At 43.7% G+C, this 16,729-nt stretch overlaps 1 protein-coding gene and 1 long non-coding RNA gene across 18 annotated transcripts in view; one reads left to right on the top strand and one right to left on the bottom strand.

Moving 5' to 3' along the window:
- The window catches only part of LOC147377096 (uncharacterized), an 88,683-nt gene that overhangs the window by 1,592 nt on the left and 70,362 nt on the right, over positions 1 to 16,729 (bottom strand). The window lies entirely within an intron of this gene.
- ILDR2 (immunoglobulin like domain containing receptor 2) overlaps positions 1 to 16,729 on the top strand; it is a 68,908-nt gene that overhangs the window by 42,220 nt on the left and 9,959 nt on the right. For 7 of the 17 annotated variants that reach the window (XR_015161327.1, XR_015161326.1, XM_086393864.1 and 4 more), the window contains 4 exons: positions 2,521 to 2,577; positions 5,895 to 6,041; positions 7,135 to 7,311; positions 15,823 to 15,936. Coding sequence is in view for 14 of the 17 variants with exons in the window: in XM_086393864.1 (XP_086249990.1) it covers positions 2,521 to 2,577; positions 5,895 to 6,041; positions 7,135 to 7,311; positions 15,823 to 15,936 (495 nt within the window). In the remaining 3 variants the exon portion in view is untranslated. The remainder of the gene's footprint in view (positions 1 to 2,520; positions 2,578 to 5,894; positions 6,042 to 7,134; positions 7,312 to 15,822; positions 15,937 to 16,729) is intronic. The other 10 variants (XR_015161329.1, XM_086393874.1, XM_086393877.1 and 7 more) reach the window with 5 other exon arrangements.

The following is a 16,729-nucleotide window of genomic DNA, read 5'->3' as shown; positions in this document are numbered from 1 at the left end:
ACACAAGATAAGTCTACAACATTAATAATTCATCTCTTCCACAGCTGATGAAAATTATGCATAGCACATTTTACTTTACAAATTACAAAGTCTCTAAAGTATATGTGCTTGTGAAAAATATATCGAACAGTCCATTCAGGTAATACACAAACATTAATTACAATATTAAAAATTTTTAAACATGCCTATGTACAAAGTTGGGGCTTCCCAGGTGGCACTAGTGATAAACAGCCAGCCTGCCAATGCAGGAGACAAGAGATGCAGATTTGATCCCTGGATCAGGAAGATCCCCTGGAAAAGGGAATGGAAACCCACTCTAAGATTCTTGCCTGGAGAATCCCATGGACAGAGGAGCCTGGCAGGCTACAGTCCACAGAGTCTCAAAGAGTTGGACACAACTGAAGTGACTTAGTATGCACCCATGTACAAAGTTAGTTGTTCCATCAGTAGGGTCAATGATCCATGTAGGATTGTCAGTTAAGACACCTTTTTTCCCCAACTGCCACAGATTACTCACTAATGAAACTGTGAGATATATCAGTTCAGTTCAGTCGCTCAGTCATGTCCAGCTCTTTGCGACTGCATGGACTGCAGCATGCCAGGCTTCCCTGTCCATCACCAACTCTCAGAGCTTGCTCAAACTCATGTCCATGGAGTTGGTGATGCCATCCAACCATCTCATCCTCTGTCGTCCCCTTCTCCTCCTGCCCTCAATCTTTCCCAGCATCAGGGTTTTTCCAGTGAGTCAGTTCTTCGCATCAGGTGGTCAAAGTATTGGAGTTTCAGCTTCAGCATCAGTCCTTCCAATGAATATTCAGGACTGATTTCCTTTAAGATTGACTGGTTGGATCTCCATGCAGTCCAGCGGACTCTCAGGAGTCTCTCCAACACCACAGATACTTTTCCTTTATGGAAGAGGTAAGCATTTTTTCAACTTTATGATCAGTGTATGTTTGTGTTAGTCGCTCAGTCGTGTCTGACTCTTTGCAACCACATGGACTGTAGCCTGCTAGGCTCCTCTGTCCGTGGGATTTTCCAGGCAAGAATGCTGGAGTGGATTGTCATTTCCTCCTCCAGGGCATCTTCCCAACCCAGTAATAGAAGTTCAGTCTCCTGCATTGGCAGGCGAATTCTTTACCATTTGAGTCACCAGGGAAGCCAGCAGCAGTTACCAAATCAACTGGAGAGCTTTTAATCATAGCATTCGTTTCATTTCTTAGAGCTTCATGAACTACCTCTCCAGCTTGACTTGCTAGGGTTACTGCATAACCAATGCATTTGTGCCAAGAATCAGCCATGTCCTTTTGCAGGAGGACATGAGGCTGGGACCCCCCTAGCAGGCTCCAATGCTGGGCTCTTCCAGAGGGAGAACTAATTTCAACTTAAAAAAAAAAAAAAAAGAGCTATTTTAATGCTATTACTGGAAATGCTAAAATTGCCAGTTACTCACATTAATTTCTACTGGACAGAGCTATTCTATAGGCATATGTCATGCCCATAAATGAAGTCAGATTCAGTTGCAGGCTTAGGAATCATAGTGACCTTTGCCGCCACAAGTCTGAAATGAGTCGAGTTTGCAACTAGTTTGCTACTAGTTGTCACCTAGTAGAACTTGTTTATTAACAAGGCTCCATGGGATAGAACCTGGTAGGGGCAGAAGTTCTATCCTGGCCTTTACGTTTACCTGGATATGAGAACATGGTGGAAGATACAGCCCTTCTTTCTGTATAAATCAGGCCAGTTTTTTTAAAAGACTAATCTCCTTCCCCACATCTTCTAGGGTGCTGTTTCTTGCACAGCTCTTTGCTTCCCAGAGTCCTGAGCGGCACCTGTTCTGACACCAGCCCTTAGTTTTTGTGCTGTATCATGCAGAAGGCACTTGGTCCCATGCCACGCCAGCTGTGGGTGCCATATGGAAGAGCCATATCATATACATTGTACAGAATGTTTCTGAAGCCAGAAGGAATGTTGAAGTATGTGTAACTGATCTAGCTGTATCTTTTCCTTCCCTTTGAAAATTTTAATCATTGACATATCTTTAGTCTATAAATAGAATCATGTAGGGAGATAATTCTGAGTTAAAACAAAGTATGTACTTTTGTTTTTATATGGACATGGGGCTGTATATAGATGTATGAAGATGTAGGTTGACCCTTTAGATACAGATGTGTTTGACTTTCCAATAAAATATGTGGATGTATAAATGAATGGAGATGGTATGTATCAAGCAGGATTTTTTTTGTATTTGAAGCAAAGATCTCCTCCTTCTATAATAGTTGGAAAGAAAGTTCTGTTTCTGCTTCTGCCTGGTCTAGGCGCAGAGTTCTCCTAAATGGCTGCCGAGGATTGATGGAGAAGGTCATGGTCTTGACTGAGCCCAGCCTTGGTGATGTGCCTTTCATCACTGAAATAGCAGGGATCAGTGGCCACATGTAGGGATGGTACCAACTGAAGCCAGGCTTCAGGCTGTATTTGCCTTTGGAGTAACCGCTTTTCTTCTTTTCCTTCCACCTCTTCTAGGCAGAACAGGGCTGCTTGCTGATCTCTTGCCCAGTTTTGCTGTGGAGATTATGCCAGGTATTCAGTCATTTAACTCTGTATTTGCTTAATTTGCTATCCCTCCATCTGTCTTGCTTCTGCATTAGTTACTAATTGCTCCTTTAACTTATTTGCACATTTGTCTATATATGTCTGTGGTATTTTCCAGGATGAACTAAGCCCATTGGAAGAGCCTTCAAATTGTATTTCTTCTGTTACTAGGCCCTAAAAGAATAATGGTAGTTAAAAACAGGCTGAGGCAGGGCCCAGGCCTTCTGTGTCAGCGGTGCGGGCCCTGTGACAGTCTCAGAATCTTGGTTGCACCCAGTTGCTGTAAAGTGTCTTTAATGGAGTTGTTATTTATCTGCATTCCTGTTCCCTAAGTTTCATGTTTGAAAGTGAAAGTGGACGTTGCTCAGTCATGTCCAACTCTTTGCAACCCCATGGACTATACAGTCCGTGGAATTCTCCAGGCCAGAACACTGGAGTGGGTAGCCTTTCCCTTCTCCAGGGGATCTTCCCAACCGAGGGATCAAACCCAGGTCTCCCGCACTGCAGGCGGATTCGTTACCAGCTGAGCCACAAAGGAAGCCCAAGAATACTGGAGTGGGTAGCCTATCCCTTCTCCAGCAGATCTTCCTGACCCAGGAATCAAACTGGGATCTTCCACATTGCAGGCAGATTCTTTACCAACTGAGCTATCAGGGAAGCCCAAGTTTAATGTTTACCCATTCATCACTGTACAACCATGTTACTTGGAATTGCCTTTTATAACTTTATCAAAACATTTTTTCAAACCTTATGAATGCTATGTACTCCTCCTACCTTGAAAAATACACATTTACAGGTCTATATTGCATTGTATACGATCTATATTGCTTTCGAAGAAGGCAATGGCACCCCACTCCAGTACTCTTGCCTGGAAAATCCCATGGATGGAGGCGCCTGGTGGGCTTCAGTCCATGGGGTCGCTAAGAGTTGGACACAACTGAGCGACTTCACTTTCACTTTTCACTTTCACGCATTGGAGAAGGAAATGGCAACCCACTCCAGTGTTCTTGCCTGGAGAATCCCAGGGACGGCGGAGCCTGGGGTCGCACAGAGTCGGACACGACTGAAGCGACTTAGCAGCAGCAGCATATTGCTTTGTATACAATAACAAAGCAATAACAAAGCAATTTAGGACTTTTTGACCTCCTAAATCCCTGGGGTCCATGGACCCTGTCAAGGACACCTGCAGCAAATGCACACCTGTCTTTTTATGTAGCGTCCGTTGAACATATCAGCTAGACAGACAGCAATGCTGCACTATAGTCCATCATGGAAGGAGCTCAGAGAGAAACAAGAATGAACTATGGGAGAGGACATATCCAAACACAGAAAGTAGAAAAGGGTGAGATTCAGTTTTGCTTTGGAGGGCTTCTGCCAAAGCGTTAAGAGCTGACTAATAATTGAGAGCAACAGAAAGATACAAAATAATCCTGGTGATTGTTTTAGACTTGATTCAAGTTTTGAGAACTATCCAGAGTCCTCACAGTTGAGCTTCACTCTTCTGTGAAATCTCCAGATCCTTCCCCATTAGCTGGTTAACCCAAATACAGACATTCTTCTTACTGATGTTGATCCCAAGATCACAAATAGACATTTCTTTGTGATCCGCCTTATCCAGAGTTCAGTCAATTTGTACTCATTTTTTTCATCACAAAAAAACCCACAATGTTACACTGCATTGCTTCAAACTAGATGTTGCATCCCCGAGTCCCAAGGAAAAGTTATTGTATTTCTCATATCTGGTCCTGGCCCTCCGAATTTCCCCCCTTCTGACTCCAAGAATCCTTTCATGGCTAACATTTTTTGTTTCTCCAAGGCAACCTGGCAGTCTTTAATCCTTGACTGCCTGACCCCAGTTGTAGCTACCATACCACACAGCTCTTCTAGTCCTCAGGGCCCATATCTATCTCAGGTCACATTGTCTTGTTATATTAGTGCAAAGGCAATGCCAAAGCCTTCAACTATCTACTGTCCTCAGCAAGAAGCTCTTCCAGAACATTCTGGCCTTCTCACTTCCGCCCTGAAGAGAGGGTGACCTGGTTAATTTGAGTGTATTTCTGTTGGGTGAGTGAAGAGGGACACTTAGGAAATCTAAGTTGTGTGTTTTCTCTGAGAAAATTATGTTCTAAGCAAAGGTCAAATAACTTTATCATTATCACAAAACCCTTTATCTAACCAAAATGTCATATTCTCAAGCTCCAAATGAATGTCCTATTTTGTTGAAGAAATATTTAATAACTAAAATGCAAACAAAATAATGTATACTTGAAGTTTGTTGCAAAGGGATTTTTGGTAGATGGTTTTCAATCAAAATGAATTGCTTTAATCTTTTGCTTTGAAAGGAAATCATGGCTCATTCCAGTCCGTCCCAGGCCCCAGCAGGACATTAGGTCTTATAGCCAAGTCCCAAAAGCATGACATCAAGTCCCTCGAGGGCCACAGTCATTTTTCTCTAAGTCAAATGAAATTTGTTTCCTTTCTCTTTATCTGTTGGATAGGCAAATGAATTAAATTCATGTTCACTCTCTGGCAGAGCTGTGAAAATAGCTGACGTTAACAAACATGGTCAGATATACACATTAGCCTTGCCAGTCATCACCGCCTAAGTCACTTTAGTCCGTGGTTGTGCTGGCTATGTAGCATGGTCAGCCTGCCTGTGATCAAACCATTCTTAGGGGACGGGGACAGCATTTCTCTACCAGAGCCTATGTCTCTAGTGTTTTCAAGGAAATGGTTTTAATCTCAGCTCTGATGCTGAGCACAGGAAAGGTGTCAAGAGGCGATCAGCAGGGAAAGCAGATGGCTACATAAGGGACCTGGACCGCCTACAGGTATTCTGATTTAGACCACACAGACATGGAGAGCTTTTCTCAGGACTTACACTATTAAGGGATAAGATTAAGTTGACTACCAAAGATATGTATTCATGGAAATCACCACTTTATAGCTCAGCAAGCAAAGTCCCCTGTCCCCAGCCAGGAATTTCTCTGCTCTTGTCCCCTACCTCTTCTGACACCACAATCAATAAGGTAAGCCCTTTCCTTGGGAAGGGGCCCTGAAACTGCTCCTAGCACTTTGTATTGGACATTATGTGTGCTCAATATGACCTGGGTAACCGTCCCTGCCCTCCACACCGCAGCCCTGGGATGGTCTGCACCTCTCAGCCTCAGAGCCCCTCCTGAGTCTGGGGGCTCTGCACCCTGTTACAAGGTGCCTTCTTCCCCAGGCTGCTCCCACTCTTGCTCTCACGGGGAGACCTAGAAGGGGGCTGCCACGAGTGTGGGTTTCTCTGTGCATCCTTCCAGAGTGGGTGTTTGTTGGTCTGGTGATCCTGGGAGTCTTCCTCTTCTTCGTCTTGGTGGGGATCTGCTGGTGCCAGTGCTGCCCTCATAGCTGCTGTTGCTACATCCGCTGCCCGTGTTGCCCAGACTCCTGCTGCTGCCCTCAGGCCTGTGAGTAACGTGACGCATGGGGAGACACAGAATGACCAAAAGAAACGTCACCTTTCCATCAGACAGCAGTGTGCCCTGAGCGCCTTGTCGGCCACCTTTCCTTCCACCGCAAAACGGATCATTCCAGACTGTCCTGTCCTGGGAGGCCCTGACTTTCTGAGATGACCATTCCTGTTTGCCTTCTCACACACAGGCGCCTCTCCATGCTTGTGATCCACACTTACCACCCCTGCATTTGGAATTCTCTTTAACACTATTGATGAAAGGAAGGGCAGGTTCAGGATGGTGAGGTTGTGGGATAAGGCTTTTGCCCTCTCCTTGGGCATCCAAACTAGAGAAAACTTTCTCTGGCCATGCCTCTCACATGCAGAGAACTCTTCTTTTTACCAGCAGCATGTTCAGAGTACAGCCTTTGGGTCCCCTCTAGCCACAGATGAGTTTTATTTACTGCTGTGACAAAATGGTCCACAAAGGGACTAGTCCTCATTCGGGGATTCACAATTTTACCTCCCTAGCCAAGCCCATATAGGCATTAAGTTTGGAACCCCTGCCATAAACATCTTGACGGAGAGAGACACAATATGTGTCTTTAGTATCCTCAGGAACACAGCGGTTTCTGTGAGGTGTCAGGTTATTTGCTCTGCTTTTGAATTCTAATAGCAGGGCCATGTGTCAGCGCTTTGCTGGCTTTGCCTCCCTAGAAGAGGTTAGGATCGTCTTGGAAGCAACCCTGGGCAGTGCCAGTGCTAGGCCTCCTACAGAGGGCTGAGGCAGCCTGCAGACAGGGTGGTTAAGAGTGGGCTGCTGCTGTCACGGGAGGCTGCTGTGACAGCTCCCAGCACCACTGAATTACTCAGTTGCCAGGTACTACTGAACACTATAATCCCTTATGTCACTGCTGGAGGAGTCCAAGAGAGTGGGGGAGAGTGTTTCCAATGAATCAAGTCAGGCCTAGTGGAACACACACACATACACACGCAAGCCCGCGCATACATCCAGGAGCTCCCTTAAGTGCATCTTCAGGGATTTTTGGTGTGAGGGTTGTGGAGGGTGGAACGATGTAATCTCTCTTGCTCTTCATCTCCCTCCACAGTGTATGAAGCAGGGAAAGCAGCAAAGGCCGGGTACCCTCCCTCTGTCTCCGGTGTCCCTGGCCCTTACTCCATCCCCTCTGTCCCCTTGGGAGGAGCCCCCTCATCTGGCATGCTGATGGACAAGCCGCATCCACCTCCCCTGGCACCAAGTGACTCCACTGGAGGAAGCCACAGTGGTAAATGCAGTTCCAGACTGTCCTGCCCCATGCTCCTGTCGGGCTTCCATTCTGATTCCTTGCTGATAAGAACCATCAGCTCAGTGATGCTTCCATGGACAATGATTATCTCCATTCTGGAAATGGGATCCTGACAGCTGTATCAGATATCTCCTGAAATGCATGTCAAGCTTGCCAAGGGCTGCAGGACATAGCTGCCCCTTGCTTTCTTCCTGGGCCTCACAATAACTAAAATCATAAGAAAAAGAGGCAAGGTACCCCCTGAATGTTGATCATTCAATTAATAAATGGTTATCTCTTATACCTAGTGCTCAGGACTTTACCGGGTACTCTGAGAACACCCAGAAGTGTAGGACATGGTTTGTCTAACCAGCAGTATGGCCCAGCCAGGGAAAGAGAACGGACTTTTACTAGACAGTTAGATGCTATAGTGAATGTACTGGGAGTTCAAAGAAGAAAGAGCTGGAATGCTCACAAAGTCTTCAGGGAGGAGGTGAGATTAGAGCTGGGCTTAGAGGACTGAGATGGATTAGGAAAGCACAGACACTCACAGACCAGCATAATGGAAAGCCAGAGCTAAAAGAACAGTGTGTGTTTGACAGTGTCCAGCTTGTTGGTCTGACTGGAAGACCATGGAAGAATATGGTGGAGCCAGATTAGGCAGGGCCTTGGAACCCCTCCAGAAGAGCCTGGGTTGGTGCCATAGTAAGTGAGAACCCCTGTAGCCAGGCTCCTGAGCGGCGAGGTGACATGCTGACAAAGCTAGTGGTGAGTAGGACAGAGGAGAACCAGAGACCTTGAGCCGAGGTGTGATTGATATGTTTCAGGTGGGACATTATGATGCAGACAAAGGGAGTTGAGTGGTAAATCTGAGAGATGCTTTGAAAGAGCAAGCAATTAGATGTTAGAAAACTTTAGAATGAGCCCAAGTTGTCTAGTGGTGTATATCCGAGACAGAGAAGAAATAACTGGTAAGTAGTTTCTTTGGATGATGATTAGCACCACTGAGGGCATGATAAATTTGTTGTTATGGGCAGTGGTAGAAGAGTATAGGCGGAGAAGGCAATGGCACCCCACTCCAGTACTCCTGCCTGGAAAATCCCATGGATGGAGGAGCCTGGTGGGCTGCAGTCTATGGGGTCGCTAAGAGTCGGACACGACTGACCGACTTCACTTTCACTTTTCACTTTCATGCATTGGAGAAGGAAATGGCAACCCACTCCAGTGTCCTTGCCTGGAGAATCCCAGGGACGGGGGAGCCTGGTGGGCTGCTGTCTATGGGGTCGCACAGAGTCGGACACGACTGAAGTGGCTTAGCAGCAGCAGCAGCAGAAGAGTATAGGGGCGTTAAAATGTAGCTTTCCTGGAGGCATCTGAAGGGGACTATACAGAGTAGTAAAGGTTAGAACTGTGTACAGAATATATTTAGGAGGTGACTTTTAGATTCCTAGTTGTAAATGAGCCACTAGGGTTGGTGAAACAGACGTTTCTCCCCCGGAGGGCTCTGGACAGACTTCAGTGGGAATCGGGGGCCGAAGGTCTAGATCATTTAGTGACCTGTCAGTGCTCCACCATGGAAGGGGTGGATATCCTCAGTGAGTAATTGGTACTTGTGTTTTTTCTCTCTCAGAAACTATTAGTGGAATTCTGACGTATGAGATTGGGAATGAGTCATAGACTGAGAAGTAAAAGTTAATAATCAAGGACACACAGGGTATTAGAGAAATAAAGACAATACAGTCCATTTTCCCAAAGGATGCAGAGGACAAAAGAGGCATTAACAGGACTCGTCGCTGCCTTTTTCTCCCAATCTTCTTTCTCTTTCCTTCCCACCGGGACCCTTCCCCCTTAGTTTATTGAGTAGATTCTCTTAATAAAATAACTATTATTTATAGGATGGCAAATACTTCTGTCCTATTTTCAACTTTTTTCCAGTTCCTGCTTGTTGCAGTTCAATCATTTTGACTCCATCCTGCCATGCTAACCAACTGTAGTTAGAAGTGGCTTAAAAAAAAAACAGGAAAAAAATATGATTTCACATAGTGAGAAATTCCAAGGTAAGGTGGTTCAGGGGTTGGTTAATGGAAGAGTTCAAGTGGCATCCCTGAAGGACCTGCTTCTTTCCATCTTGTGTTCAGCATCCTGAGTGTATCCTCTGTTCTCCTGGACGAGCTCCCGTCTGGATCCCATAGTCTCAGACACTATATGCATTCAGAGATGGAAAAGATATGCTTCTTCCTTGTGTTCCTTTTCCCAAGAGGGAGGAAAGCTTGTCCATAAGTCTCCTTCCCTTCCAGCAGACTTCTACTGTCATTTTATTGGCAAGAATTATGTCCTGTGTCCATTCCTAAGCCAGATTGACTTGGACCCACCAAGACTCATCTGTTAGGCCAAAACACCTATTCACCTCAGAAATGAACAGTCAGAATTCTGTTCCCCAGGAAAAAGGGGAGGATGCATAACCAGCTTTGGCCACAGCCAGTCTGGCTCATGTTATCTGGCTTACTGAGTCAGGAGTGAATTCTTCATGATCCCTACCAGGCACATTTCTGTACTCATGGTCCTGTGGCCAGAATTACTGATAGCATTTAGCTGTTTCTCCTTTAAGAAAGGTGGCTTAAGCTAGTGTTCCATGTAGATTGTTTTTCAAAGAATGTTCGAAGTGTTAAGAAATGCTGATTTATAAAGATGTAAATGTAGCTTATTTTATATTTTTATGCTACTTCAATTTTAGGGTAATCATCTAGCAACAGTAATTTTTCAGATTACATTTGTACACAATACTCTTTGAATGTTCTGTGTAGTTGAAAAGCATCTTTGATGAGCTATATATAGTATAGTCAGTTAGTTACCAAATGGGGGAGACAGAAAAGGAATCCTGACTCCTTCTCCCATTCTTCATAGCAGCTATTTATTACCCCTTTACAAAAAAAAAAAAAAAAAGGACTGTCTCCTCCTGCCCTGCTCTGGATTCATTGCTTTGTCAAGTTTTTCTTTTTATTGACTCTCTAAATCCCACCCCATTCCCACCTCATGGGTCCAGCCTTTCCTTCTTCAGTGACTTCTTCCTATCCACATTCAATACATGCTCAGATCTCGCATTAAAATACAACAATTTGCAAAAACCCTTAGTCCTCTAATACTGTGTCCCTGTCCACTTTCCCCTCTTCACAGATAAACTCCTTGATAGAGTTTTGAATATTTAATGTCTCCATTTCCTCTCCTCAGCTAACTTCTGTCTTGCTGTCACTTTCACCACTCCAAAGACCAGCTCTTGCCAAGACTGCCTTATTGCTAAGTCTAAAGGATGCCTTCCAAAGCTTGCCCCCCTTGACTTCTCAACATTTGCCACCCCTGATGATACATTCATATTCTTTGCCCTCCTCAACACTGTATTTTGTAGCTTTTCCTAGCCATTTCACTATATGCTGGCTGTTCGTCCTCTGCACATCCCCTAGATGTTGGTGTTTCTGTTTTGTCCAAGGTCCTCTCCCTGGGAAATCTTACCTTGTTCATGGCCTCAGTCATCATCTGTATGCTGATGACTGCCAGTCTTTATGTCCATCCTCTCTCCTGTTCCTCAGTCCCACATATCCAACTGCCTTCTGGACATTTCTACCTGAATGTCTTTCAATTTCAATTCAACCTCTATCTAGGAAATGGAATTCATCTGCTGTTTCTCAACCTCAGACCAACTCCAGCATTTCTCATTTCAGCGGATGGCATTATTACCCACCTAGTAGCCCAAACCAGACATCCTTATCCCTTCCTCTTCCTCACTTCTCGAATCCAGTTGGTCACCAAGTCCTTCAGATAGGATCTCAAAATAACTTTGAATTGGTCCATCTCTACTCAACTATCCTAGTCATTGCTGCCATCATCTCCCACCTTAATTAATGCACTTCTCTCTTCCCTTGCTTGAATCCATTTTATTTTCATATCTACCTGGTCTCCACTCATCCTTCTTACAAAAGAACTGAATAGGCAAGTAGGGTTTTGAAATGTCATTTTTCAAACTAATAAGGATATATGCCTACTGTATGTATACAGAGAATATGCAAATTTTAAGCATCACTCCTCCCACAGCTGAGCTGCTGCCACCCTGGGGGTGGAATCTGGCAGCTGTTCCATTATCCATAAACAGCCTTCCTTAGCTTATTAAGATAGGACAGGAAGAACAAGGCTATATACCCATGGATATCTGCCTTAGACACTTTTGCAAGTTCTACAAATTGAATTTGGTGTTAAAGGGGAAATTAGCTGAAAAATAGTTGAGTCTTAATTGGATCAGAATTATCTTTTAACAGTAAGAATTTTTTAAATTTGGCATCAAAATGAATATCCCAATATTCCCTCTCCAGTAAAAATCAAAGTTGGTGAGGCTAGTAAATTAGAGGAGCTGAAGTATGAAAACCACACCAACCAAAGGACTTGGACCAGACTGAAATTCAAAAGAGAAATAAATCTTCCATTGACCCTGAACTGAAACATCACCAGGAAAAAAGTCATTTTCCAAAAAATGCTGGTCTTTGACCAATAAAAATATTGTAGGATATTTGTTATTAAATATTGTAGGATATTTCTTTTTAAAATATCACCACACCTCAGAGAGTTCTCTGATCTAAATTACAGATAAAAATCAGCCCAACACCATTCTGTTTTCAAATCAAGAAAAATTTAATGAATGTCTACAAATTTTTTCTCAAGGAGTTTACAGTCCAGCAGAATGGTTTTGGGCGGCTTGTGAATGGAAATAAAATGAGTAAAAAAATAGAAAGGAGCATGTAATAAGACTAATCTCTGATGTCAGCTCAGAGAAGGCAAAGTCTCATCTGCTTGGAGGGATCAAGAAAGGTTTTCTGATGTTTTCTATGCTCCTGAGCATATATGTGACACAGAGTCAGTTCCTGCCACAATGAGAGAATTATAGTGTGCTGCCTAATCGAATTTACAGCTTTTGGTTAAAAAAAAAAGTCTTTTCAAGGGAGAAGCGCCTAGCTTTTTAACTGCTGAAACCAAACGGATGATGCCTCTGAAGTCTGTCAGTGCTCCACTCTGTCCTTTTCGACAAAGGGGACAGATTTAGATTTCTGAAATTATGAGCTGGTGTGACTGAGAATAAAATCTGAAAGTATTGGGCTGGCCAAAAGGTGTGTTCAGGTTTTTCATAAGATGTTACAGGAAAACCCAAACAAACTTTTTGGCCAACCCAATATGTAGTACAGTAATGTCTCTTTATAATGCCAGTACTGAAAGGTGAAGCTGACATCTTCATCTTTTCAGAGGCATGATAACCTATGCATACATGATCAATCTGTGTCATAATTAGGAGCGTAAATTCTTATAACGACACAGAAAGCAATCTAAGCTCCAATCCAAGTTGCAATTAAGGGAGATTTCCAACTGTTGCTTGGGGTGGCAGCCTTCTCTTACCACCAGGGTACAGCTGGTACATTGTTCCATATAGCAATACTTTTCCCCCTTTATCTAAGTATTACTGAATGTCTGCCATAACAGCACTTCACATATTAAGAACACCTAAAGACACAGCTGCAGGTAGAGTAGACCCCTTCTTTAAGGCCTATAAACATGCTCCTTTTCTTAACTAAAAATATTGTTTACAGTCCCTAAGTTGTGTCTGACTCTTTTGCAGTGCTATGGACTGTAGCCCCCCAGGCTCATTTGTCCATGGGGTTCTCCAAGCAAGAATACTGGAGTGGGTTGCCATTTCCTTCTCCAGGGGATCTTCCTGGACCAGGGATCAAATTTGCATCTCCTACACTGGCAAGTGGATTCTTTACCTCTGAGCCACCAGGGAAGCAGACTAAAAATATAATCATCAATAAAAATAACAAAACTTGCCTAAACTTTGCTGCTCCCTCAAGCTACCATTCAAGGCTTCCCCTTCCTGTTCAAAATTCTCCAACAAACCCACCACATGTCTCTTCTGCCTTACTTTGCAATTCCCTGTAATACAGTTTCTATTCCTGATTTTCACTTCATTCATTCATTCATACAAACTCACATGTTTGGAGTGTCTGCAATGTGCTAGGCTCTATGCTAGGTGCTCAGGAATCATAGATACACAGAGAGAACTGGTCCTTGATCTCAGGAAGTTTACAATCTAGAGAGAGAAATTCTACTGTAAATAATCTTTCTTAAGAAAGCATTAACCTCACACCCATCCCCAGGCTGGCACCATTTCAGCTCAAACAAACATACTACGTTTGTTTAGGAATATACTCTGTAGAGCACCATCCTGGGCGTTCCACTGAGCTAGAATGATAAGCATTCTTTTCCCTCAAGAATCTTTTGGAAGATTAGACATTTATACATATCATTTGAAACAAGTAGGAATATATTAAGGGACATATGATGAAAGTTCAAAGTAAATGATTTGTAAGTTGGGGGTTGGATAGAGAAAAGAGAAAACTTTTCTAGCTGGAGAAAAAGAAAGTCTTTTGGATGAGATGTTGTTTGCGCCACCCCTAATAATTACAAAGAACTCAAAGTGCTCCACTGAGTTGGTCTTTGTTGTCTTCTTTTTTTCATTTATGTATTTGTCTTCTCTGACTTATAAGATTATTTAAAAGGTGAAAATTATTAGTTGTATTTTGTGGACATGCAAACTGAATCCTGGATAGGTCACCACTTATTTGAGGTCCTCGTGGCCTACAGGGTGCCCAGTTCCCCACTTCCTAGCCCTGTGTTTTATTCATCAGACACAAACACCTCAGAACAGACATAGCAGTTCCGTGGGATAATTGCATTTTAATTGAACTGTCTGTGCTACTCTGTAAACGCCTCTGCAGAGATGGGAGGGTGTGGAGGCTGATAAATAAAACCATTTCTGCTAATAATTGCTTCTGCATAAGGATTAAGGATCTAACCTCTGGGAGAAGGTGTCACTAAAAAGCGTGTGCTGAGATTCATTAATTTTTTAAAGTAATTCCACAATTGAAGCTGAAGGTGGACTGTCCATCCTATGCTTATAGAGAAAACCAGTGCACCTGCAAATGGATGTGTGGGCGTCTTTCCAGTTTTCAACACCAGGGCTGTGATTAGAGTCTGTGAAAGATGATATTTTAATCTTCCACATACATGCTTGTGTAGGGGGCTATGACCACAGCAAGGGAACATAATCAGAGAGCAGAACGCAGAACTTTCTCCAGAGACACGTGCAGTTGTGTGGTTTCCTTGTGGTATTTTCCCTGCTCTGGGAATAGAGAGTATTGGGGGTGGGTCATCTGTTTCCATCCCCATTGTATGGTCCTGACTGGCTGCATGGTAGGACAGTGCCTCGGATGCCCAAGGTCCACCTCTGGGTTCTTCCTTTTTGTCTTCCTTTCATCTCTCTCTGCTGCTTCTGGCCCCAGACTCCAGACAGACAGGTGGCCCAGTATTGTTGGGCTTCCTTCAGACTACATTCCAGTCCCGGCACTGCCACTTATTGCTGAGCAAGTTATAAAACTGCTCTGAACCAAAGTTTCCTCGTCCGTGAAGCACGGCTGCTAACAGCTGACTCCTTATGCAGTTGCGAGGACTGAGTCCACGGAAAGCACGTAGCGCGGTGCCTAGCACGTCCCAGTGCCCGCAGGCCTTGTCTGTTACCCCTGCTGTTCTGTCCCCATCCCAGTCCTTTCTCTTTCTTGTTTTCTCTTTGTCTTATATGTGAATATTAGAGCTGTCTGTGTCTGATCACCCTTGGGGCTGGTATTGGATTAGGTTGATGCTTAAGTGATACCAGGCTTCAGCAGCCTTTGTCTCTGCCAACGTGAGTGATGAGAACGTAGAGGATGGTATTATCTCTCACGCTTTAGTTTTGTTTTATTTTTACTAAGCCCTGAAAATAGCACCTGCCTGTAACCACATTGCAGCAGATTGACTTAATCATGTCTAAAATATGGTATTCCCTTTCCTAAGGGGAAAATGCTAAAGAAATAATAATGGAACCATAATTAGTAATCCATGCATTTTATTTTGTTCTACTGTGTATAAAGCCTGCAATCTAATATTAGCTCTTAGGCATCGCCTAGTTATGGAATTTTTGTACAGGCAACTACAGGCTTTTAGGCCACCTGTGTCAAGGTCTCTGATGTTTGGGTATCTGTTTTAAAGCTACATGTGCTTCCAAGTGAAGGTATGATCCTCAGACTGTAGAGTGATCTGTATCCCTAGTCTAGAAAGTGGTCTTTTTTAGTGTGAGTATACTCCCCCAAACTTTGAGAAGATAATCTTTAAGTGGAGCTATAAGAGGTCAGGAAGTAGGAAGGAGAGGTTACTGGAACAGAAGTTTTTTCTTGATGTGCCAATCCTCCATTCTAATGGAACCATCTGATAAAGGGTATGGTTCCATATATAGAAATATAGGTTACTATTTCTGGGTGATTTAAAAAAGAGTTGAATCACATGGGTCCCTATCTGGGACCCATGTTTTCTACTGGTAAGTTACATGGAAGTCACCTTTTCCTGATTTTTTTTCAGCTTACTATCTTGTTTGTTTCTCAACAGTTCGCAAAGGTTACCGGATCCAAGCTGATAAAGAGAGAGACTCCATGAAGGTCTTATACTATGTTGAGAAGGAGCTGGCTCAGTTTGATCCAGCCAGAAGGATGAGAAGCAGATGTGAGCATCTGTTAGTTTTATGTGTTCCGTGCATCATGCTAAAAGGGATTTGGGGGTGACCATATATGGGGAACCCTGAGCTTTCAGGGTCAGAATGAGTAGGGGTGCTGGTGACACCACGCTAAAGAAAGTAGCTTTGAGTACAGGGAGGAAAGAAAAAAAGGGTTCTGGTATGAAGGATAGGGTGATAACAGGGAACTATATCCAATATCCTGTAATAAACTATAATAGGATTTTTAAAAAAAAGAATAGAGCATCATGTACCATCTTGGCTTCTGTTGCCTCTCGCATGGGGCAGTCAGTATTGCTGGGCTGTGCAGTGGGGTTGGCACCATTTTATTAAAACAGCCTTTCCCTACTACTCCCTTTAAAATATATTCAAAATAATGGCTTACAATGGGGAAGCTTCAGTGTCAGTTTTTTCCAACATGAAAGGCCCTAGCCTCGAATGACAGTCCAGCTGCCAACTTGCCATATCAATGAAAGTAAAAGAACAAGTCTGCCAAATGAATCTCATAAAAAAGATGCCTACATTCCTTTCAGATACCTAGTGGCAGAGACTGAGGGGCAAGCAAAAAGTCAAAAGAATGTTTTAATTATTGAGTCTGTAGGCGGCAGGGCCCCAACGCTTAACTCACCCACAGACCGTGGAGACTTTGCCGCTGACATAGCTGATTCTTGATTTGGACTCCACATTACTGTCTATCATGAAAAGCAGCACAGGGCAGGTCTGACATGGATGGGCTAATTGTCAGAGGTGCTGGCAGGCGTGGGAGTGCGGTCACTACATTGC

This window comes from Bos grunniens, chromosome 3 (assembly GCF_055505025.1).
Source record: "Bos grunniens cultivar Pamir isolate PY7600 chromosome 3, Bosgru_T2T1.0, whole genome shotgun sequence".
Taxonomy (NCBI): Eukaryota; Metazoa; Chordata; class Mammalia; order Artiodactyla; family Bovidae; genus Bos; species Bos grunniens.
This window is presented reverse-complemented; position numbering and strand designations above follow the sequence as displayed.